Below are 27,088 nucleotides of genomic sequence, written 5' to 3'. Positions count from 1 at the left end.
ATTCATTTTACTTCGGATGTTTTTTTTTTTTGCATTTTATTAAAGACACAGAAAGACAACGACAACGATGTCGATGTCGAAGTTGTGTACATATAAAACCACCGCTACGATATATGTACCCAAGTCAGTATAATACGCTTTTCGAAGAGTGTACACGCTCTTCTCACACTCTTCGTATAGCTTTATTCGACTCCCTTCTCACACTCTTCTCACTCTCTTCTCACACTTTTGCATAAAACACGTATATCGAGTGAGAAGAGAGTGTGTAATGGTATTGGTAATGCTATGACTGCTGTCACTGCATTCTAGTGGAAGTAATGTTTGTATTTTGATATTTGAACGTTTTTGACGTTTATAGCATTCGTCAGCACAACAGAACTACAAATTCATTTTTTTTTGTATACGTTCATTTTTTTCAAAATGTCAAAAATAAACAAAATCAAAAACTATCCATCAGTGGAAAAATTTATTATAAAGGAAAAAAAAGAAAATTTTTTAGAGAAAAAAATTGAAGCTACTGAGCAATAAACGTGTTTTATGTAAAAGTGTGAGAAGAGTGTGAGAAGGGAGTCGAATAAAACTATACGAAGAGTGGGAGAAGAGCGTGTACATTCTTCGAAAAGCGTATTATACTGACTTGGGTACGTGCATTGAGTCTCTCGTTGTGTGAGTTTTCTCGCCGAAGCCGTTTGAAAACTCTCAAATTCCACATTATTTCACCACACAAAATCGAATAAAATAGCTATTCGATATCAAAGAGTTTGAAGTACAAATTCAAATTACACATTCGATCTCTTTCCCACTTTGCAAAATAAAGAGAAGAAAAATACAATCCTACAAAGAAAATATTTTTCAAAGCAATTGAGCGTTAATGACAACAATTACCACAATGCTGTTTCACATAAAATTTCTGCAAAGCGACCGATTAATCATGTGCCAACAATAAGAGAAAGATATTTGCTACAAGGTATTAAACTAACTAAACTGTAAAAAAATCTCCAACAATGAATCGTTTTTAGCCATTGATCAACTTAGTAACAACGTTAAGCCGTTGAGACACAATACATATTCGATATTAAATAAACTTTTGATCGTCTGACCATCGCATTAACTGTGAAGCTGTGATGTCAGAAAAATCAACCATTTTGAATTTACGGTCATTGCTGCTACTTCTTTGCTCGTAAGTTGCGAGATTTCAAAACAATAGTCGTTAAAACTGTGTACGGTAAACAGCATTTAGACAAGCTTTTTTTCCTGTGCTCATTTCTATCCATCCATTCTATCCATCTAATATTTCGTTCACATATTTAATATATATGACAACAAACTGAAAGCAACGAGAGATACCATAACGACGACACTATCGTCAGTCCATGTTAATAAAATATGGGAAAAGAGCAAAAAAATATGAAGTTTTTTTTTATTCGTACACATTCTGCCCGTCTCTGCTGCTCATCGTACAACGCAAGCGATTAGCAGTCGAATGTACATTGTTGCCAATCTATGTGAGTCCGTAATATATAGATAGCAATGAATGTGTTGGAAAATAAATGAAGAGCACAGAGCAGATTCGCAATTCGGCAAGAATGCGACTCGTAATGACTACATTATTTACCCATCCGTACAAAAATATGGTACAAACGTTTATGTACATTGGGAACAGCAGCAAGCGATCCCATATTATTTTACTGAAACGATCCGACAATATTTGACAGTAAGATAGATAGATAGAGAGAAAAAGAAAGCGTAAAAAATAAATCTAGGCGAAAATTCCACTAAAAAATAATGTAATTGTAACAAATGCTTGTAGTATATCCATTTTGTTTTTATTAATTCATTGAGCTTGTCTGAGAACGTCACTATTTAATTATGGGAAATTTAGTATTATTGACATGAGCGATGCATCGAAATATTCTAATTGAATAAGCTCTTTGCTTGAAATTGCAATGCGATTAATTTGATATGTAAATAACCACAGTGTACCATATCGTTGAGCATTCATAAGTGTCAACAAAGAGCAAACAATTGAAATCATAATAGACTGCCTTCGACCATTATCTTCCTCATTTATTTTCGGTTCGCGTCGTCAATCAAAAACTTATTTACACAAAGAATGTGCGGTCATTTTGATTCGTTTCATTTCATAAATGCTCATTTTCTGGTGGCTAACCGGTATTTATTACAAAATGTGCATAAAAAAGCGAAGAAGCAAGAGAAACAAAGAAAAAAGCCAACGAACACAAATAAAAAGTTCTAAAAATACCACAAAAGACGATTACTTTGCTTGATCTGCACTTTTGATTTGTTCGCGATGCGCAGAGTGCGCTCGAAAACAGAATTGTATAATCGCGGTGAGTCTCATTATAATTTGCTTTTTAAGTTCATTCGTTGTTGTGATTGCCGTTTTAGCCGTCAAGCATATCCATCCATATAGTGTTCATATTTTTTCATAGCTTTTTAAATGTACGACGCTTAAAATGAACGACAAAAGCGCGTTTTATGTGTACGTTCGGTTGCGTTTTTTAAATGCGTTGTATGTTTGTATGTATTTTTACTGTATTGGCCTTCCGACATATTCACGCAATATAACAACGATTCCGAAGAAAAAGAACAAAAAAACCACTTTGATTATATTTTAATTTTAACCAACTGAAAGTCGTAGTACACTCAGCGCCAATAGTACATGCGATTGACGCAGGCGAGATCGACCGACTGTGTGTATCCACATTCATGTCGCAGCACATAGATCAAATCTAACACACATATACAGCGCTGGCGCATATTCTGTTCGGTCGCATTGTCATATATATAAAAATAATTCCGCTCTGAATGCGATAATAGTCCCACTCTCACTGAAAGTGAACAACAACCGAGAGACACACCGTACATATAACAAACGAGGCGAAAGGGAATATGGAAAAGAAGAGACAGTAAAAACGTGTTTTCATGCTTTTGTGACCGATTCATAAACGTGTGTACTAGACTCGTGCGAGGCGGCTCTCGCACTCATTCGTTCGTTCGCTCACTTAAAATTCTCGATGTTTTATGTGCTTTTCAACGAAAAAAAAACCGCAACAAATTCGCATACACTCCGTACAATATACGTACATATACATATAACGAACAAATTGGCATGATCACATCGTTGCTTTTTGCAAATTCTCTCTATTTACCCTCTTTGTTACGCTCTTTTAATCCACATTTTGGACAGTTTGACTGATGGGGACAAAATCGTCGCCATCGAAAATCGTTTCCATACAGAAACAGAGAAAAAGAAAGAGATTTTTTTTTTCGTTTTACGTGACAAACAATATCGAATTTCGCACAACTAATTCCATTATATCGTTCAGTAATCATTCATTAAATCGTTTGATAAATAATTTTCGGTTTTTTTTTTGATGTCACAACATTTTTATAGTTTGATATATAAAGTATAACCAGTGTTCATTCTTTCTTTCTTTGATAGCCAGGAAAGAAAGATAGGCAAAATTTGAATATTCTCATGCTCGTCTACATTCCTTGAAAATCACCAAACGGTTGGATGAATTGGCTGATATCGTATGTACGATGATGGTGACGTGTTTTATATCCGCACCCAAATAAGCTTTTATGTATGTATGAAAGTCGACTCAAAATCAATTGATGTTAAAGGTTCACGATGTTTTCCACATCTTTCTTTTCATTTGTTTAGTGTGTTGTTAATGAAATGTTTTTTTTTGTCATTTAACAGTTATAGATACTGCACAACTCGAAGTATATGTGGCGGAGAATATTTGTATTACTTCTCGACGTTTCAGATTTGGTGCTTGTATCTTTTTTGGTTAGAATGAATCTAATTGAAATTACTCGAATCACTTTATTTTTTGACGTTGAAAGTACACAAAGATCTATCTCTTTGCGTTCACTGGAATCAGTGATGGTTTTTTGCTGTCTGAATAGCGCTAGATACCGCATGCGGAACACACTTTTTTGTACCACACACAGCGGCGTGCGTTGAACGCATCAAATCAGCACCTGGGCAGCAATGCTGGACAGACGCTGCGAATATCTAGCGCTATTTAGACAGCAAAAAAACCATCACTGCATGAAATACACCATCTGATAGGGTGCCACCAAATAAGTGTTGATAAATGAACATTTCATTTATATTTGCAAGCAGAACAGCACGAAAATGTTGAACCTCTCTCTCTCTCTGCGTGTGCGTGTGCGCGCGCGCGTGTGTGTGTGTTTGTAAGTTTGAAGCAGAAAATTGGCAAAGCAATTGTAACTCCGATTGAAAGATATGCTCGGTGTAATGTGATGACGGAACGACCGATTAGAGCAAAAGACATAGAGCCATAAAAATGCTATGAATCGATGTGAAGTGATTCAACAATGGACATGATGAAGCTTATACTTGTTTCAAATTACACGAACCGACACGAACAGAGGGCAATGAAAAATGGTTCAACTGAACTGAATACGACCAAACAAATTGATATAGCATAAGTAAGCAATGCACAAGCGCCATTGTTATTTGCTGAAAAGCGCTACAAAAAAAAATCGACACAAAACGCAAAACACACCAAACACACGAAATTGATTTAGTTCTGTTACAATTTTGTTGTGCTGCCTGATTATGCATTTGATTTTCATCGACCGGGTGTGTGTAAAATTAAGGTTATTTAAAACAAACGAACAAATAAGAGGAAAAAAAATTTTACGTTGGTAAAACTGTTGCTGATTTTGATCAAATCCACCAAGAAAATCGATAAAAAAAGAACCATATATGATTTCATTCGTATTTATGGTTAGTTAATTTCTTATGTAGTTTAATAAAAACTCACTAATATGGCAAACAAATCACACATTTATGTGATCTATATTTTAGAGTCAACAGTTTCTAATTATCTTGAAACATATAAGCGATTAATTCGATGTAATTTTTTTTTATTGAGCTGTCATTGATTCGAGTTTTATTTTATTTGAAACTTGAAATAATTGTAATTTATTTATTCCCCCATTTATTAGCGTAATTGTACGTAGCGAATCAATGCGGCACAATGGCTCCGAACAGTGAATACTTTATTCGGTATATATATTAGAGCATCTATTGGATTATTGCGTTAGCATGCGATTACATTGATATGTTGTTGTGTTCATGATAATGCTTGAAGTGTAAAGTGAAGAAAGAATAAAAAACGCGCGCCTGTGAGTTTCAGACTTTGTCGGTCTGGCGCGTTCCTCGTTCGATCGACAGTAAAAGCCAATGTTTGTGTTTATGTGCGATAGGGCGTTCAATTGTGTGGCTTTGCAACCTTCACACAGAATCGAAAAAATATAATAAGAGATGTCGCGCGCGCCGCATACATAAAATTTTATATATATTATTTATATATATGTATTCACATTATTTTGTTGTAGACCCTAGAACACAGAGTGTCGGTCGGGTGGTGCCCAGCATTAAAAAAACTTGTAATATTGTTAGTGTCGTGCTCGATCGAACGGCGACTACGGAATGGAGCAAATACGGAGCAAACTGCTGTTTTGTTGTGATACACCGGCTCCTATCCGACAATCATATACAATTTTGCTGTTCGTTCACTCGGGTTCATGTGTATACCGACTTTTCTGTTCGTTCGGTTTTATGTGTGATTTGCCATTTTTTGCTGTTGGTTGTTTTTGTTACTGCTGCGTATTTTATCCCACAGCTGACGAATGCAATGCTTGTGTAGACATTGGTACACTTTATTTTGTTCTTGTTTTTGGTTTTGCTTTTTCAGATGCTTTCGTGCGCACAATAAAAATCGACGATAAAACTTTTCACCAAACCAGCTTATGCTCCATTCAATAGATTGCGTTTGTTGTTGTGTGAAATCAATGAGAAAGCATTTTTCGTTCCCATTTCGGATCACAACTACGTCGATTACTTGAATATTGTTCACACAATGATTTTCGTTCACATTTCTGCCGTATCGTTCTCTAGAGGCGCAACACCTCATCAGCATACTGTTGATAAAATGATGGCAATCAGCGTACACAGCCCAAAAATAAGTCAAATTAATTTGTTTAATTTTTACTTCAACACAATAGTGTGTTGAAGTAAAAATTAAACAAATTAATTTGATTTATTTAAAACACACGAAAATCTCATTATTATTCTACCAAAAATAAGCTCACCAACTAAGTTCAACGTTTAAGCGCAGATAATCACACTTCCGACATCATTACAAAACAGAATGTACGGTGGGGGAACGTTCGAATGAACAAGAGAATTGTTCGTAAAACAATCCGATAACGAAACAGTCGACGAGACGTGGTCACAAATTACCATTCGGCTCAAAGCGATATTCTCACATTTATAAATTGAGTGTGCCTGTGCTTGTGCCGGTGCCGCCTGTGTCAATAAGCCGTGTTCACTCGTCATGCCATGTGTACTATAACACACTTCGTTGTTTCCTCATTCTGGCTCATTGTGTGCAGCCGTTCATATGACAGCATAAAGCAACTATACATTTGATTTCTGAACAAACAACACATAGACACAAAACGTCATGAGTCTATGTGTTTGCCCGACACCGACTCTCTCGGCGATCTCACTACGCTCAACACCGAACGAAATCTACTTCGAACCCTCAGTCAGCTACTTGCATCGAACGAGTTTACATCAGTTCGACTCTTTTCGCTTGATATTCTCGCTGGGTGTTGTGCGCTCAGCTTTTTGTTCGTATTTTACTATTTTTTTGGCGTTCTCTGCTTTTTGGTTTTGAAATGAAAAACCACGGATTTTGTTTGAAATTTGTTGGCGATATTTTTATTTTGTTTCGGTTTTTGTGCATTTTTATGTGCGGAGCAAAATTGAAGTTAATTTTGTGGTTTAAGTTTTTAATTTTTTATTATCGCGCTTTAAATTATTTTTTGAACATTTTACCGTGACAAAAGAGGCGAAAATATTGATTTGTGAATTTGTAGCTTTTAGTTTGATTAGAAATTACATGTTTTCTTTCACTTTTTTTTGTGGAAATGGTTCTGACACCTGGCAGATGTTTAAAAATAATTTCACCGCTGGAATGAAACATAAATCGTATAAGATATGTACTCACAAAATGGTTGATGGTGAATAATTTTGTTGGTTTGAACACGTGACTAGTTAAAGGAATTTTTTTTATTCACAGTGTTATGTCGTTGATTTAATGGGTTTTTTTTTCGGTTGGTAATGAATAATACACAATGTATCTGAATCGGAAATTGGCGGTGCTATTTTTTTTGTTCAAACGATAACGAAATTCACTGTCACATTTGTCAATTTTTTCCAAAGGTTGTACCGAATTTTGTTGTTGACACGAACAAACAATTTCAAATACTATTGACATATTTGACCCACACTGTGTGAAAGACATGACTCGCGTATTCTATCTCTTTCGCCCTAACTTCGGAAATGACTAATAGCGATACATATCGTTTATGCGAGAATATGGTTACATTATAATTCTGCAAAAGCGAATGAAAATATTCAACAAACATACTCAAATGCATACAATGACAATGCGATGTGTGTGTATTTGCCTGTGCGCGATCTCATTGTGTTTTTTGGCCTCATATGCAAAGAGGCTTAAATCGAAGAAGACTAGTCCAACCAAATATGTACTACACTCTATGTTATCTATCGGTGTGCATGTATTTTACTGTGCGTGTGGCACACGTACGAGAGTGCGTCTGTAAGCTTGTGTTGTATTGTGTGTTGGTTCTGTGTGCATCGGTGAAAATTTAGAGAAAAAAAATTGTTCAAGAAGAGCGAATAGTACGAATAGATTAATTTCGAATGTGTGTAAATCTTTAGAAAGAACATCGTTTCAAATGCATTCGAAAGTTCTCCATAGTTCAAGACATGGATAAATATCGTTTGCACTATTGAAAAAATAACAGATTAAGTGTGTCAACCACTTGGAAACCAAAAATCTTTAACTTTATCCAAGGTGGCTCTATTTGAATAAAAAAAAATTGTATTCGTTTGAACAAATCCGATTGGTCATTATTAATTACGCATTTAAATCTTTTATTAAATGAATGATACAATGTTTAATTGAAGGTAATAGCGCCGAAATCACAATCGAAATAGAATAAATGAACAAAACGAGCACAACCTATGTCCTCATTTCAATTTCGGTTTATAAAAATAATTCGGTTTTGTCGTATTTAGTTTATTTTTAAACGGATAACATTAGCATGCGCGACTGATTCCAATTTATATATATTTCGTTATAAGAATTTATGGAACGGGGGAATTTCCTTTATATTTTATGTGTACGGTTATTGCGTCGTTATTATAGTATAGCGAGAAGAGGCGACACTAGATCCATGCCCAAGAGATGAAAAGATATATATATATATATATCTATGTTTCTTTTTTTCAGCAATAACAGTAACAGCATTGGCAACTTTAACATCATGAAAATGTTGAATTCTGCTTTTAAAATATTGCGCACTCCATCTAAAAACGCGATCGAAATTGAACACGCATTATTCGGCTTGAATTTCAGTGCTGCAACAACAGTAGATGTGGAAAATTTTGCTTCCTTTACAACGTACCATCATTATATGGATTTTATGCTCTTATATTGAAACTTTTCAGTTATATGTTGTTTGTGTATACATGTTTTATGTGGTTCGTGCCAGTTTGCACGTAGACAACAGACGACAGAACAAATTAACTAACATTTTATTCATCATCCGATTTCATGATTACATCATATCCACTCATCTATGATTTATATACGTTATCTGTCATATCTTTTCGCGAACATAACATTTTAAATGGAAAAATACATTTAAGTGCATTGTCAAAAAAAATGAAAATTAAGTCTTTTGATCGGTATGTGTTTGTCTGTGCTTGTGAGAAATAGTGATCAAAAAGCATCGCTTGTAGCATTTCGTACCAAACCAAATAATTGAAATTCTATTGTGAATCACCTTGGGTGGCACTTTTTGGTGCAAACGGCTTTCATCTTTTCTCCTCTCTTCACTCCAATGCACAGCAATGAAATCCCTACTACCGTGCTAGACGGTGTCGACTCGAGTGGACGGATTTTTAAATTTATTTGAACGACGCCATGTTACTATACTTGTCCATTACAACGTACATGTAACAGAAGAAACACACAGTCCATGTCCACGCTAGTGGACATAAACGATTTGAACCGTCAATGTTAACTAGATCAAGTATAGAACTTTACATAGGATCATATACGATGAATATGCATTACACAGTCTGTTTCAAAATACCGTCACCAATGTCGACACCATTTGACTTCAAAATGTTGACAGTAAAAATATGTGTTATTGTTGTTGTCTTTTCATTGCTGTGCTCCAATGCTATCTTAGTCTTTGTGTGTATGTGGTTTGAAAGCAATCAAAGTTACATCGATTACAACTTGCATTGAACTGCAATGAGCAAACGAATCTGGTTTGAAATCGAAATATGCTTTTTACTGAATTATTTTTTTATGTATTGCGCAGATATTAATACGTTTTGTTGGCCGTTGTTTTTTTCTCATTTGACTTTAGAAAAGACAAAAGGCCAATCCGAGTACATGGAAGCTAAAAATCAGAAAGCTCTGTTACAACAACCAAATGGATAACTTCAAAATCGAAATGGCACACACATATTTTGAACACCATGCAGGTTTGCGCGATAGCTTCGTTTACTCTGTGTATCGGTTGGATTTAGTATGTGCTTTTCAGTGAGAAGATAAGTATAATAAAAACATGAAAACTTTGAATCTCTCACTCTCTTTCTCTATCTGCCTCTTTCTTGTTTGGTGTGCGCGCACACTGTGTTCATGCATACCTACTTCTCTTGTGTACTATGCCATGCTGTATATATATTCAGCAAAGATAATAACAAACAACGATTTGTGTGTTTTTTTTTGTTTGCTTGCTTCACACAATAATTGACGATATAAGTGATAGATGTCATCACAGTCTGTGATTTGATACGATGGCAAAGAAAATTTTCGTGTTTTTGTTTTAACATTATCTTCGCCGTTGACTATATAAGTGTGATATGTTTGTGAATTGGTTGGAATGTAACCTATCCATCGATAAGTTGAGAAATAACAGCCATGAAAACATAGATAATAATCTTAATTGTCAGCGAATTTATTTTTTGTTAAATTTATGATATCGCTTATTTTAGATAATATCAATAATTATTATTGTCTTGAATTTGAAAATTGATATATTTAGCCAGAAGGAAACTTGAGCCTTTTGAAAGCAAAAAACTTTTATGGTACTTTGGTGTAAAGCGTTTTGAATTCGACGTTAAATTTATTCTCATCACATTGAGAGAATATAGAGCATGAAGCTCGTGAATAGCATGCAAAAATGATTCCGAAAAAATTCTACGTCGATAGATTAGAATTCATGTGATGTGTGTGTGTGTGTGTGTGTTCGAAATACGCCCGAAATTATAGATTTTTGTTACGCACTATACTCTCTTTTAATCGGATGTATATAATATAACACATAATGTGATGTTATTCACAATGATGACAAACGATGTCAACGACGACAAGTGAGCGAGTGAATGAGGCAGCGCCGACCACTTGAATTTTTTGAAATATATGTATTATGTGTAGAAAAAGTATAAAATAATTTTCTTTACTTCTCCTTTCCTCTCTCCTTTTTTGTGCTTTTTGAAGCTTCAAAGCGCGAAAATACATAAAATGTGACTGAGAATTGTTTTTGTGTTGTTGTGTGTGCTAGAAAATAATGGGAAACGGGTAAACATGGCAACGGGCAAACTAAATCCTCCAATAAAGTATGTTGATGTAATATCGCCTTGTTGTTTTTTATTCTCTCTCTCCCTCTCTATCTCTTTCTTTCACTACTCATAGCACTAAAGTAGTCAGAGTCTCGCTGTTGGAAAATTTTCATCATTCATGTGTATAATGATTTTCATCTTGGCCAAGCAAATAACATGCACAGTGATGCCACCATCGAGAACGATAAAATTTCCACACATAAAAAACATATCCCGAATAGTTAAATTCAAGCAAATTTCACATTGCATTGCTTGATGCTGAGCACGCTTGGCATATTTGTATACATTTTATACAAAGAAAATTTCCTGAACGGTTGCGTTTCAGCTATATTATTCGAACAATGGACGTGAGGTAATACATAAAGAGCGAGTTACGCGGATAGAGAAATCCTGGCAATAATTTCATACCATTATTTGACAAAAAAAACTATTTCCCAAAATATTTTTATTTTGATTGGGTTCTTTTTTCGTCCAAAAAATGTATGGCTCACTCAAATCATTATTTCGGCAATCATGAACATTTTGTTTGTATTTTTCTCTCTTGATTCGAAAATATCACTAACATCTACCGATGTGCTTTTTCCTAACATTCAAGCCTCAAACCCCCAAAAGAAAGCATACACGCACATAAAGCCTGGTTAAGTTCGATATTTGTGTGAGTTTGTATTTGTAAATATTTGCTGTTGAGTATATATAATGAAAATTGGCATTGCAAAAGCTGAATAGATGAATGCTATTTATATTGTATTTCGGATATGTATGTGCGTTGCGGTGTGAATGGTTTTAATACTCTGTGCATTGTCGAAAGTTCTTAGTATATGGAGGGCGAACTGTATGTTTTTGTGTGTATGCGTTCGAATCAAATAATATGAATTTCGAATTTCCGTCGCTTTGGATTGCAAATTGTAAACTTTTGGGATGTAAAAGCAACATGCTTCTGATGGCTCTGAATAGTGCAAATCTTAGTGCTTTTGCTTACTTTCTATGTCTCTCTCTCGCACACGCACACACACACACACACACACACACAAACTCACTTTGTCTCTTCGGTCTCTGTTAGCTTTTGTAGCATTGGTTAAAAATGTAATATGCGAGCGCATATCCACTTCTACGGTCACATCAAAACCCGCGCGGTGTGAAGAAAACAACACTCACACACACATGTACACGTTGAGAGTGATAGAAAAAAATACGGCTATTTTCTATGTGTTTATTTGAGATGGAAATGTTTCGAATGGAAAGGTCGTGGGTTGTTGTTTCAGTATTTTATGCAACCAAGAAATGAGCAAATATATGTATATATATAAAATTTTGCCCGATCTATATAAACATTATGTATTTGAGTTAATATATAAAATCAACTCTCACGGATACATACTTAAGCACTTTTATATTTACTGCTTAAGATCCATTTACTTCTAACGATATGATTGCATAATTCTTTGCCTAATTTTTTCCTCCCTATTCTCTCTCACCTCATCATTATTTTAAGAAAAAGAAAATCGAGAAAAAATTGAAAAAATAGCGCATTCGTTCGTAATATCGTTGAAACTCTTTCAAAAATGATCGCGCTCTGTAATTGGTTTTGTCGTTTCGAATTAATCAAACAAAAAAGACTTATTCTTTCCGAATGAATTTTATTTTTATTTTTGAATAAGTGTGCTTTACTTGTTAGTCCTTTATGAACTTTTACCCTTAAATATTTAATGTGTGACTTTTGTAAAACCACATTCACACTCAATATATTCATCAAGCCTTCGGTCGTTTTTCTTTCCATGGAATTTTCTTCTTCTCTGTACATAAACCATGAACTGCCACGTAAATCTTAGAAGAAAAAAAAGTCATGAAAGAATAAAAAAAACTATATTTTATGAATAGCGGCGAATTTGGTGAGATTTCACTGAATAGAAACATGGAACGCTATTTAAACGAATTACATAAAACGTTCAGTAAATGTATGATGCGAATTGAACGTATAAACAGAAAAAAGTAAAGTATATAATTGTGGGTGGAAAATATACATAGCGATCCATATGCGCGTCACACAGTTCAATTATATTTATTTCGAAATTGTCACACTCACACTCCAATTCTTCGTTTTTTTTTTGCTTTCAACCATTCCTTTATGTATGTTGTATATTGCAATGAGAGTAACAGAGGGAAATGAGAAGGACAGTGAGATAGAGGGGGAGAGTGTGAGATAGAGATACAAGTGGGAGAAAGAGAAACTACGCAAATTATTTTGAAACATATAAAATTTGTGAAATTTCTCGACAATACCTGTCATCGTTGTTCTGATTCTGAGTGCGTGTGTGACAAATGCATGTATGCAAACGGGAATTATTCGGTTTTTCAGTATTCAGTTTAGGGTTTTTCAACTAGTTAATCTATCTCCGTATGCATAATTTTTCTGTGATAGATAAAATGTAATGACATCGCCAATCAACTAATATTGTGTTGCACACTTCCGAATGCATATGCATCGAATCAAACGAGAAAGAACGATAGTAGGAGATATTGTATGTATCCCGCACACTCACATGCAGTAAACATACACAACGTGAATAATCGACGACGTTTGCAAAGTTCTTATAAAATGCAAATGGCCGGAAACCGAATGAAACATACTTTATGCGGTGCTTTTGCTCAGAATCTAAATAGAGGAAAAATGTTTGTGGCGTTTACAAAAATTGTGATGTTTTCGTTTTCGAGCAAATTTTTTTGTATTAGTATGGCGAAAAAATGACGATAGATAATAGCGACAACCTGCTGTCTAGTTAGTATCGCATCGCGCAAAATAAAAAGGAACATGAAACGGAACTGAAAACACGTATCAACCGCAGAGACAAACAGCAAAAAATCACGTGAAAAATATGACAATATTATTTTGGCATTGTTGTAGGTGACACGCCCAAAGAAATTGAGAGTAAGAACGACCAATATATTCCACTAACTGTGAAAACAGAATAAAAATGGCTAAACAAAAACTCGTTCCGTGATATCCATTTAAGCTAAAGGGCATGGTTGTTGCCTAGTTTTCTTCTATTTCTATTTTCTCTCTTCGCTCCTTTAAGCTACCGACTTTACTTTCACTGTGTTATCCATACGTATAAATTTTTGTTGTTCGTAAATTGCGTTAAAGTGGATGGTCGTCACACAATCCAGCTGCTGTGGCGCAATGCGCCTGTTCCGATATTTAGAGTTTTGCTCATCTTTTTTCAGGCAAACAGAAAAAAATATATATTTATAATCAAGACGGAAAACAAACAACAACAAGATTTTGAATAAACTTCGATATTGTGTGCTGCATATATACATCGAGTTGCACGCACAACATCACTTGTCACCCCCTATTTCATACATAACCCATTCGTTTCATCTCGTTCTTTCTCGACCATTTTGGCATATTGTGCACGGATCACATTTGCTCATTCTTCTTCTCGTGTGCGCGCCACCAATTCAATATAATAGTTTCACCGTGCTTCACAAGTGGCTTTGGCACACTGTAAAAGTGTACGTACTTTGTATGTCAAACGCATATACGTTTTTCATGCATGATTCATCGTCGAACCTGATTGATCGCTCTCTCTCATTCCCTCTATCTCTCTCTCTCTCTGATTCGCAAATATTACAAAATTGTATTAATACATACATTACTTTGGGGATGGTGGGTGCGCGCAAGAGTTGATATCCATGGTGCCGTTGCCGTTTGCTGAGCTACCAACGTTATTTATGACTTACAACATTCGAAAAATACTACTCGATATAACTGTTGGTTGGGCGACAATGTTATCCATATATTTACTACTTTTTCGATCTTTTTACTTGAATGTCATCTTCAGATTCACCCTTTAAAGTTTGTGGTAGCCTCATTCTGACTTTGAATCGCCGTGTACGTCGTTCAAATCTATTGTCTGGTTTGTGGTTTTTACCATTTTCACGAAATACAAAAAAGAAAACTCAATTAAACATGGAAACGCTTTAGAACATTTTGCGCAACATAATATAGTGTCAATGTCATTTTTCTAACTGTCCATCGAAAGCGATTTACAAAAATATCGACGAAAATTCTCTTTTTAACCCTCTGTTTAAACTGCTATAAAATTGCTATAAACGAAGAGAGAGATAATTTTTCTTGTCAAATATCTGTTTTCGCATACATCTGAGTTTATGATTAAACAACCGCTTTATTTTCACTTGTCAAATGACCGGCAAATGAAAGCCTGAACCCTGCTGAATATATTTCAATTCATAAATAGAATCATTTGTTTTTAATTATATATTTTAGACAATAATTTATACACTATGAACTAGAGGGTTAATATACGAAAATTCAAATAACAGTTCGTCCTTTAATAATACGGTTCAAAAAACTGCCACGAGCCCAAAGCGCTGAGACTACGACGACGACGACAACAACAACAATTACGTGAATAAATCATAAATCTCGCCTGAACAAAGATCACAGCATTCGAATGAAGAACACATTTGTATCTCTTTCTAGAGAACTTGTTTTAAATGTGAATAATAGGGTTGTTGCTCGTTTTGACGAAAAGCTTTTTCTCCCATCATTGATACATACAATGTTCACACAATTCAATTGTTTGAATGACAATGAATTCGCTTGGATATTTTCAGCGATCTGGAATAGTTTGACAGTTCTGATACAAACCAATTTGAAAACGGCTTCTGTGATTGGTTTCAGTTTTGGCTCAAACCAAAACGGGGCAAGCGAAACGTAGAGAAAATGGTTTGCACTGTGTCCGTGTAAACACACACACACACAGTCGCGTACAGCTGCTAGCATAGCACGCAACCAGATACGAATACATACTTTACAATAGTGTATATACACCAGTGCAAATCATTTTGAAACCGTTCCGCATGCTCCGGGTTGTTCAAAGTATCAAACCAAAAAATGGTTTAATCACTGGATATTTTAAAATATTAGATTCCATTGAATTTAAATAAAAATTAAAATAAGTTACAGCAAAATATTGTAATTTTGACTTAAACTACAGTAAAATACTGTATCGCGTCTGATAGCTAAGTTTTGTTGTAACCCATACAGCAAAAATAGTTTGTGTGTACAAGCCTCCCATGTAAATGGTAAAAAATCGCGAAAAATGAAAAAAATTATTAAATTTTTTTTCTTCGATTCTCAAATACTACTAAACTTTCTGTATCACCTGGTGATATCAGAATGAAAAAAATCGCATTCCTTATCATCCAAATCACGGTCTGAATTTTTTTCACTTTTTGAGTGCTCTATACCGAGTCTCCGAGAGTTTCATATAAAGCTGCTATGTGATGCCTATTGAATGGTAAGCGAATACCAATCGTGATTGAATCGATAGGCGTTATTTGGCTATTACAAGGAGAGTTTATATGAAACTCTCGGAGACTGGGTATATTGCACATAACAGTAAAAAAATATAATGCGATCAAGAAGCACACAACAATGAAACTTGTTCAAAAAATATTAAAGACAGAATCTTGAAAAAAGAACATGTGGATTTTTGAATTGTTTCACTCTTGCGTGTTCAAATTTTTCGATTCGTTGTCCGCATAGCAATATTCAAGTTTCTATCTTCTATGTGCATATTATTTGAGTCATGATTTTTCTCAGCCATTCATATAAGCATAGAATAAGAGATAGAAATAGAGAGAGAGAGAGAGAGAGAGAGATAAAGAAACAAATCGGCTGCCCCTGCAAAAAGGTTTATGGAAACTGAAAAAGAAAATCGATAAAGAGCTCAACATTTTTTCATATAGTTTTTTTTTGCTATCAAAGAAATTAACGTCTGTGTCGCTTGCCTAATGGATTTTTTCGTACCATGGAATAGAAGATGTTGCGTGTTGCTGTTTTCCACTATGGTTGTCGTTGCCACTGTCGCCAACATGCTTCAAAACAACATTCAAACGCGTTTACAAACAATGAGCAGAAAAAAATACAAGCAATCAACAAATAATAATTTTCACACTCTTTCTGTGTGTACATGGAAATTTACTGTGAGTAGGCTTTATTATTAAATGTATGCCGAGGTTTAAATCTTCCATAACTTGTATGAAAACGAAATTCAAAATGGAAAAACTTTGTTAATAAAAAAACCACTTACCCGTGCTCCTAAAAATCGTGCTTCGAGCAACTCCTGCTTTCGTGGATCTAACGCGGCTTGGAAGTGTTCCATTTTTACCGCAGCACCTGACATAAAAGAAAAACAAGCAGATAAATGAAAATAGTTCAATCAATTTTATAGCATTAAATAATAATCATTATTTTGTAATTGAATCATTCTCATTTTGAGCAAAGTCATTTCAAAAAGGATTTATGCACTGCACACAGTTTAGCAAGCAGAAAATATAATTATTTGAAAACGGAAAATTGATTATTCAAAATGGCCAACTTTAAAACTTTTTGAGCTCGTTTCAAACACAAAAAAGGCACTCACACAAACCGTAACTGAGTGCTTGGGTCACTTGACACCCAGCGTAAAAAAATTCAATATACTAGTTCTGAATCGAAAATGGAATATGCTTTTGTGTTTGTTTGGCTCGTATTGCTGAGAAATTTCCAATCGTTCAAATGTCAATTTTTGTTCATCATTCGAATACGAAGGCAATAAAATGTCTTACATCCGTAAGATGAACTTTTCCGCACTGTGATCCACAACATGCATTTATTACAAATCTTTTACTCAAAGAATTCACGAGAAAACTGAATCTGACATTAGTTTTACGATACAAATAATTTTCGAAGCACTTTTCATACAAAAACTACTAGAAATGGGAATTTTTATATCGCAGCCATGCCTATATGATATCGTAATCATGTGAAAATTTGCAGAGGTTATTTTTTTCACAAGATTTTAACATTCTGAAAGTTTGAAGAAATTTCAATGCATATTAAGGGTACTTCCCATACAAAATTTCGTTTTTGAGCGAAAAATCCAAAATTTTGTTCGGGAGGTACCCCTAATATGCGTTGGAATGTCTTCAAACTCTCGGAATGTTATTTTTGTGTGATAAAAATAAGCTGTGCAAAGTTTAAGCTTATTACGATATCATACAGGCATGGCTTTCATACAAAAATCCATTTTTTTTTGAAATTTTTGTATGAAAAGTGTGTCGAAAGTTATTTGTATCGCAAAACTAACGTCATATTCGGTTTTCTCGTATCCAAAAACCCCCCGATACACATTTTTGAGTTTTAAGTATACATTAAATATCACTTTTGGAAGAAAAATTGAATTTTTCCCATGGATGGCCATGGGCATCACACCAGACATGACACTTTACTCTGTCAACCAAAGTCGCTCAAAATCTAATGGTTTCTATTCCTCGGCACCCCCAATCATCCTGTGAAGTCAGATTTTGATTTACTTTTCTTGTTTGAAAGTTATCGTGTTAACAAATTTTTGCGTACAGCGTACAGGGTACCACGCACATACATTCGGACATCGAAAAAACGCTAGATTCGTGTTCCCTGGCTTCTAAAACACCCAGAAAACATGTTTTTTGAGGGTGTTAATTTTTCGACCGATTCCAATACTTTACCTTACACACTAGGTAGGTGTGCGGAAAAGTAAAAATTGAGATATTTTCAGCCAGCTGAATCAGCTCAGGCAGAATCAGGCGCTGAAATTGAGTAAAAACAATAGAAGCGATTGTTATATAGATTGTAACAATGGATGTATTTTTATAACTATAACAATCACTTTTATTGTTTTCAACCCATTCAGCGCTTGACGTCAGCTGCCTGAGCTTATTCAACTGACTGAAAATATCTCAATATAATGTCTGACTATAAGAATCGTTCTATTGGCCCTATCTTATATCTCATCGTGTTCCTAATAACCTTAGTGCCGATTTTTCAATTTTGACGATTATTTATTATTAGAGCTAGAGCAGTAAAATGGCAAGACGCTCGTACACATATTATAAACGAATATGCAAAATGTATAGTTCCAATCAACTTGTATGTCCTTGAATTCATAATGCGACTTTTATCGGTTTTCAGCTCAGTTTGCTTACTACTCAGAAATTACTTTTCAATCAAATATTATATGCATATGTGATTGATTAAAATAACGATGGCAGCGACAACGATGGGGCACATACACATACCTTAACACGTAAACGCCAATTATATTTTCAATCAATTATTCACTCGAATGAATTCTCCAGTCGCATCTTTTTCAAAATAAATTTTTATCGAAAAAAAAAATCAGCGAACACGAGAATATAGCGAGCATGCAAATTGCCTTTCAAATGATATACGAAAGTGATAATTAGATGACGTCATAAAGAATGACACAATATGTTATACTTATAAATGTATTATTGAATATTTTCACTTTCACGTGTGAAAGAAACTTTCCATGCAAAAAATTCATTTTAACGATTTAGAAATCGAAATAAACATCGGAAAAATCAGAAAATGCGGATAATAAAAGATGATTCTTGAAAATAATGAGATCAAAGGAAAAAACCATTTGAGATGCAGTAATTTTAATAATCATTTTAAATTTATTTTCTTTGAATTCATTTCGTATACAATTCATCGGAATGGATCAACAGCTTTTCATCATCGTAGTAAGCAACGGAAATCGACGAACCATGCATAAATGAAACTTTCAAATTGAGCACTTGACCATTTAAATCAGCTTCGAGTTAAGTTGGATTTTAATGATATACAAAAAATACTCTGTGGAAATGTTTGTGTATTTTTTTCGCGTTTACTTAGAGATAAGATCAATGCTTACATTTGATTATCTCTTAAATGATACCACGTTTAATTTTGTTTTCCTAACAACAACAGTCATATGTAATAAGTATTTTAAGTTTAAATGGATACACTTACCTCCACCGGAAAATCGACGCCGATCAGTCATCCCTTAAATTACAACTGAGCTCCATTCGTTCTGTAAATGAAGGAGAGAAAAATATTTCAATCAAATTCAAAAAAGGGAAAATGTGCTCAAGCCTTTCTTCCAAAGATTAAGTCTCTCCTCACATCAATATGTCAATTAAAAATGAAAAATAAATCAATATTGTCGGTTTGTTTCAGTGACAAATAACTGCTGTCGGAATTGCCCAATACTTTTTTAACGAATCGATTTAATCAAGAAAGCTGTTTCTTATCACCACATACACGCTCATAAAGCACCCGCTTTATGAAATGTTGAATTCTCGTTAAATTGCAAAAGTAGCCGTCGTTTTACATTCAAATCATAATGCAACGTAATGAGCAAATTGATAAAATATTTCGTCTCGGCTAACAAATCAGCCGAGAGAAATCTTTCAGATTTAAAATCAATGAATTACGAGAGAAAGAAAACGGTGGTGGGCGCCTAAAACATAAAATCAATGAATTATGAGAGAAAGAAAACGGTGGTGGGCGCCTAAAACACAAAATCGAAACGCAAACTATGTAACATGTAAAAAATGCGCATTTAGAGAATGACAACCGATTGCCAATTGAATAAAGAATCGGTAATAAAATTGGTATGTTTGAGGACTTGCTACAACGTTTTTGTGTTGTGTTATCTCCTTCGAAAATCAATATGCTATTAGACAAAGTCAAAACGGTATTTTCATGCACTCAAACAAATTGCAAAGTCGTATATTGTCGAATGCATTGAAAATTAAATATTGATTCAGTTGTTGCTACGTGCGCATATATAAATTTAGAATAGAAAAAGATAAAAAAAATCATTTGCTCCAAATCAAACATTTAAAGAAGGTCACACATCACATATACTCAACAAGCAGTGATTGAACGAACAATTACTCGGATCCCGTGTGCTCATTGTACATTTGTACAAAATCTACGCCAATTTTAATCAGCCATTTTGTTTTTCCTTATTAAGTTTTTGTGGCATGGAATATACCAAAATAAAGAGGTTTTTTCGCCACGACAATGAAAGCAATTGTTTATACACACAACAAATATTGTATATTTAACACAAAATGAGTGTATGACGCATTTGTATAAAAATGACAATATATATAGATATGGAAAGATAGAGAGAGATAAAGAGAGCGCAATATCTTTTGTGTGAGCAGAAAAAAAATGTAAGAACAATCCCCTTTTTTCCTGGTTTTGTGTCATACGGCTCTTCCGAGAGAACGCACTTTGAACTACGTTTCAAAATTATGTATATAAATCAACAATATATTTGATTTTCGTTTGATTCACGCTTGTTCTCTTTCTCTACCATTTGTATGTATACATGTGTTTGTGTGCGCGCCTTTGGTACGCTATGTTTTTTCACAGGAAGCCAAATGTTTGCCATGAATCCTGTCTATGATTTTTGAGTCAGAAAAAGTCGATATGTATATTTTATAATATGTGTCGAGAGACCGAAAACAACAACGGCGGCGCACAACACCAAATCGCATTCGGAAAGCAATTTGAAAATGATGTGATATAGAAAACGACCCTTTGTTATACGTCTTTCGATGAAACCTGTTTTTTTTTTTTTTAAATATATATGTATATACATTTTCATGTTCGGTGTCTTGCCGATTCCTTTTCACTGTTGTCTTCTCGCAAGTCCATTCAATGTGTTTTGTGTTTATGTATTTTTGTTTTGCACACGCATCTTTCTTTTTCCCAGAATAAAAAAAAATCTTTCGAATGCTTATCTCATATAATGTGTGCGTGTGTATAAACACAACGGTTACTATTACGCAGTTGAATAATGTTGAGCAAGATGATGTTCATTGCATGTTTGGACACGTCGGGCAACATGTTAGCGCTATGTGTATCTGAAGCGTGTTTTGTATTTACACCAACGATGACGAAGCGCATCTAAATCACATAAATTTCGAAAATGGCTCGCTCTCAAAACCATTGAGATGTGTGTTGTGATGTTGAAAATACGATTTACATGCATATATATTATATTGGTAGTAGTAGTTGAAAATGTCGTTTTTTTTTGTAAAAATACAACATTATGCGTGTCATTACTTTGACAGTGACAATTAGTGTATCTTAAATAGCGTCAAAAAACTATCAAATTTCATCTGTCAAAGTGAACATAAGTTTATACACACAAGTTTTTTATTGCGTTCAAAATGTTGAATTTCGTTCCAACAAAAGAGCATTTGCGGGAAGTTTTAATTTGCTTCTTCCATCTAAAGAAGAATGCAACTGAAGCACATCGTTTACTCACTGAAGCATACCCGGACTATGCTGTAGACATTAGAATGTGTCAGCGTTGGTTTGCACGATTTAAAAGTGGTGATTTTGACACGGAGGACAAAGAACGTCCTGGCCAGCCAAAAAAGTTTGAAGATGAAGAATTGGAGGCATTACGCGATGAAGATTCTGGTCAAATGCAAGAAGAACTTGCGAAATCGTTGGGAGTAAGTCAAAAAGCCATTTCCGATCGCCTAAAGGCTCTTGGATTCATTCAAAAGCAAGGAAATTGGGTACCACATGAATTGAAACCAAGAGACGTTGAAAGACGATTGTGCATGTCCGAAATGCTGCTTGAGCGCCACAAAAAGAAGTCGTTTTTGCATCGACTTCTTACCGGTGATGAAAAATGGATTCATTACGACAACTCGAAGCGCAAGAAATCATATGTGAAGCGCGGAAAACGAGCCAAATCAACGCCAAAGCAAGATATTCATTGTGCCAAGGTAATGCTCTGTATTTGGTGGGATCAGAAGGGTGTCCTCTATTATGAGCTATTAAAACCGGGTGAAACGATCACGGGAGGCCTGTACCGAACACAATTGATCCGTTTAAAGAGAGCATTGAACGAAAAACGGCCAGAATATGCGACCAGACATGAGTCCATAATTTTCCATCATGCCAACGCTCGGCCTCACATTGCTCAGCCGGTTAAGAACTATTTGGAAAATAGTGGATGGGAAGTTTTGCCCCACCCGCTGTATAGCCCAGACATTGCTCCTTATGACTATCACTTGTTTCGATCGATGCAGAATGCCTTGTCTGGAATACGCTTCACTTCAATTGAAGGTATCAAAAATTGGATTGATTCGTTCCTAGCCTCAAAAAATGAGCAGTTCTTTTGGCGCGGAATCCATATGCTGCCAGAAAGGTGGGAAGAAATCTAAGATAACGATGGCCAATACTTTGAATGATATGTTATTTACAGAATTTATTAAATAAAGTTGTATTTTTACAAAAAAAAACGACATTTTTAACTACTACTACCAATACTAACTATATTCTCGCGCACACACTATTCAAAAATTAATGCAAAGACTGCATTTTGCTATGCGCTGTTGCCTTTTTTCATGTCGACGACGATAGTTTTTTTTCTCTTTGTTTGTTTTCGGTGTCGTTGTAATACAGCAGGCAAAGCAACAACAAATCATTTGTGCAAACACTATGTAGATATAAAGTTGTATGCAGTAATTGCCATTTTCTAATTAAATCGCGTTTGACGTTTAGTGAAATTCACTCAAATGAACGAAAGAAATCAAACGAATAAACAGATATGAAACGCCAAAACGAGACGACTTTGGTCGGAAATCGGAAAAGAATCCAAGATAAATACACACTCTACAAAACTTTTCGAATCAGATGGCGCGTCATGATTCTTCTTCGCAGAAAACAAACGAAACCAAATAAACTTTCTGAATTTTATTTTGGGAATTGAATGATTCCTTTGTCTACAAGAATTTTCGTCGTTTTCTACAATATGCAATGTTCGAAATTGGCATGTGGTTTACCGCACCCAATCAGACTTTTTGCAATAAATATTTAATGGCAATGCCTTTCAACTGTACTAAGCAGCAGAAATTGACATGAAAAAGTAGTTAAAAGTGAAGCCACCATATGCATAACTATTTATATAGTGAACATTTTTCATAAATCGATATTTTATTTTCTGTGAACATTTTCCACAGTTTGGTTTTTTGTATTTCTTTGGTTCCGTGTACTGTTAACAATATGTATAAGAAATCTTCTCTGTTGAACTAACTTTTCAAATTATATTATTATTGTTCTTCTTGATTTCTCTAATGACTGTGGAATAAGCAAAGTGAATCAAAACAACGAGAAACCAGTGCAACCAAATCAAAATGTGACCACAAATAGATCACACTGAGGGGCAAACATAAAATTACACGATTAAAACATGCCCTATGGTTATAATACATAGTTATAATTTTGTGATTTTGGTAATCGGATCTTTTTGTCACATTTAATGCCAAAAGACCCCTTTATTGCCGGATTATTTATTATGCCTTCCTGTTAATGTTATGCGCAATAATCGCTTCATTTAAACAAAATCGCGCGTTGAGCGAAAAAATAATTATTTCTTTTGAGCCTATAGCACAAACATGCAAATGAAGAAATATTCACCCGAATTCGTGCTTGATTGGACGTAAAAAATTGGTCGACTCAAAAGGGGCAGTGTGTGTTTATGAGTGTAAGAGAGAGGGGGAGGGAGAGAAAAAGAGATGAATATATTATCGAGCTATAGCTCAATTGTGCAGATACGTCACATAAAAAATCGTTTGCAGCCACCTACTCGATTGCATTTGTAACTACACACATATAAACACAATGCAATTGATTAGTGTAAGGCCGAATCTGTCAGTCTCATTCATAGATTCTGACCAGGGGGTCCAGGGTACAAAATACCCCCTCCTGACGAAGTGTTACCCCCGACGAATTTTTCAAAGAATTCTTTTAATTTGCTAGGGTTTTGGGCAACGAGAGGAAAATCTTTCGATTTGCTAGGGATTTTCGAGCCAGATTCACTGAGATAACCCCCCCCCCCCAGGAATGACAACATGAAAAGATTTAAAAGCAAATTTACACTGGATAGAATGGACTTTCAAAATACCCCCCTTCAGATTTTCCCAAATTACCCCCCCTTAAATTGTCAAGTCCAGAATCTATGGTCTCATTGTATATAAACATTTCATTTTAAAATCGGTTTAAAGAAGAATTCGTATATGCACACTACTCAAGTCGTATTATTATTTGCATTTAATCATACAATCAATTTGCGCTGACAGTAGCGGATTCAGTTGTAACTCAACTTACACACAATTGTATTTGAAATGAAAAGAATAACATATTTTCGGTTGATACAATAAATATATTTTATCGAAGACGATTCGTCAATAAATGTTCATTGTCACGTCTACATACTGCTGATTAAAACGTTTGTAATTCATGCAATGCTCGATCGATTTTTTTTGTTATCAATGACTGTAATTGTATTTTTGATGCTTTTGTATTGAAGCAGGTTTTTTTGCTTACTCTCTTTCAATGTATTGATTCGGTTTCGTTTTGATTAGATCTCACAAGTCATCATAATACACAATATCTCTCTTTCTGCGGTTTGAACTTGTTTTCCGTTTTGTTTGTTTGTGTTTTTCACTCTTTGCATTTATAAACGATTTAAAATTCATGCGGAAAAATCGGTTTAAAAATGTAAATCATTGCTTGCAAATGTTTGAAATGGTTTAATTACCAGCACTGAATTTATTTGAATCACATCGTAATCAATTCACGCTATGTTCAACTCTTTGATGTAAATTTTTCGTCCAATCGAAATCTTTTAATTGAATCAAATAATTATCTCTCATTACTTTGTGTACGCATTAGTTGCTCTCGTTTTTCTTGGTATCTCTTTTCTTCCAATTTAAACGCACATTTAAATGTCGGTAAATCAACGAGGATTTGAAAAAAAAACACAAATGACTGCCAAGTTAATCAATTAAGTCGTACGATATGATCTATAATGGAGAAAATGTCCCAAACGAATACGCTATTAATTTGAACAACAAGTTTGCACTAAACAAAATCGATTCATTCTTCAACTGGTGCTGTTATTTGAAACGCAGATAGAGAAAGAGAGGAGCGAGACGATGTAGTTATAATTGAATGCGAAGAAAGAGATTCAAAATACTTATAAATATTATGTGTATTCGATATCAACACCGCTGTTAATGGTGTTGTTCGGGGCCGAGAGAGCATTTTTGTTTTGAGCAAAGACACACCACACAATCACTTTTAAAATATGGCCGCCATGAAAAACAAACGAAATGAGAATGAACAAAAAAACAGCATTTATAAACTGTCGAGTATCTTTTTAACACACCCGGAATGTGTATATTTAGTATGTTTTATCCGTTCATGTAATAGGTTGGCAGTACACACATCATATACGAGAAATAGCAGCAGCAAGAAAAACAAAAACGACAACCAAGAACATCACAACAATAGCTCGAATATAAATCGGGTGTAAAATAAAACTACATTCCTTTTTGTTCCTTCTGCGGCCACTATTTCTTGATCTTCTTCTTCTTTTTCGGTTTCTTCTCTTCTGTTTTTATTTTTGAAGCCTTTTGCTCTTGCTATAAAATTCACAATATCTTTTGTTCCTTTTTTACGGCGATTGTTTGGTATTTTTCCAATTTCTATAAAAAAAAAATTATTCTCAAATTTTCTTTGTAAATGTTTTTACGTGAATATGTTTAATGGGACTGAGTTTTTTTCTCCTTTATTTACTATGTATTACAATCGTATTATGGCTGTAAAATATATCTGCATCAAATCTTTAATGTCAACATCGACGATAAATCAACTCAAAAAATAATAATTGATAACAATCAATATAAATATTGAGAAATTTATTTACCATGAAAATCTTTTTTAATCCAATTATCAGCTTGTTTATTTGTTCTCACTATGAACTTGCGGGGAAAATGCTTAGTTCGTTTTTCGATATGAATCGGAAATGTTTTGCCCAAAAAATGGTCGTAAATTTGTACACTTTTGTCGTAATATAAATAAATCAATGACTTTGATTTTGTATATGGTTCTTTTCCACTAGATTACTCGTGGCACGTTTACGCGAAAAAAAAAATATCTTTTTTCTCTATCATTTACACGAGCACATTAAACACTTTTCTAGTTTCAATTCTATTTATTATCGTAATTTTTTTTCTTTCGTTCACCATAATAATAATTAACAAATTACCGAAAGTTGCACTACTCACAATAATTGCAACATGATTTTCCATCAAAAAAATTCAGTTTTTACAAATTCACTTGAAAATTGTTACTTGATTCGATTCGTTCGCCACTTTTGTGAATGAATAAAATGTGATTGAGAAATCTATATCGAATTTTTTTTATTGCATTCTCTCTCGGTTCGCATACTCACTGAGTGCAGACACAAAAAGTGTTCTTTTTCAATTTTTTGCTGTCGTAACCTCTCCACTCGCATACTCTCATACAAAAATTTCTCGACATCAACGTCGTCACATAATAATATCGGAATC

At 34.4% G+C, this 27,088-nt stretch overlaps 1 protein-coding gene across 1 annotated transcript in view; it reads right to left on the bottom strand.

Moving 5' to 3' along the window:
- LOC116344864 (serine/threonine-protein kinase tousled-like 2) overlaps positions 1 to 27,088 on the bottom strand; it is an 80,550-nt gene extending 53,462 nt beyond the window's left edge. Inside the window, exons 1-3 of the mRNA XM_031773677.1 lie at positions 26,443 to 27,088; positions 19,665 to 19,725; positions 16,921 to 17,006 (exon numbers count right to left, since the gene is read on the bottom strand). Of these exons, the coding sequence (XP_031629537.1) occupies positions 16,921 to 17,006; positions 19,665 to 19,695 (117 nt within the window). The 5' untranslated portion in view covers positions 19,696 to 19,725; positions 26,443 to 27,088. The remainder of the gene's footprint in view (positions 1 to 16,920; positions 17,007 to 19,664; positions 19,726 to 26,442) is intronic.

The sequence above is a fragment of the Contarinia nasturtii genome, unplaced genomic scaffold, assembly GCF_009176525.2.
Source record: "Contarinia nasturtii isolate CC-2019 unplaced genomic scaffold, AAFC_CNas_1.1 Cnas_scaffold_1182, whole genome shotgun sequence".
NCBI classification, from domain to species: Eukaryota; Metazoa; Arthropoda; class Insecta; order Diptera; family Cecidomyiidae; genus Contarinia; species Contarinia nasturtii.
Note: the sequence above shows the minus strand (reverse complement) of the source record. Positions and strands in the feature narration are given on the sequence as shown.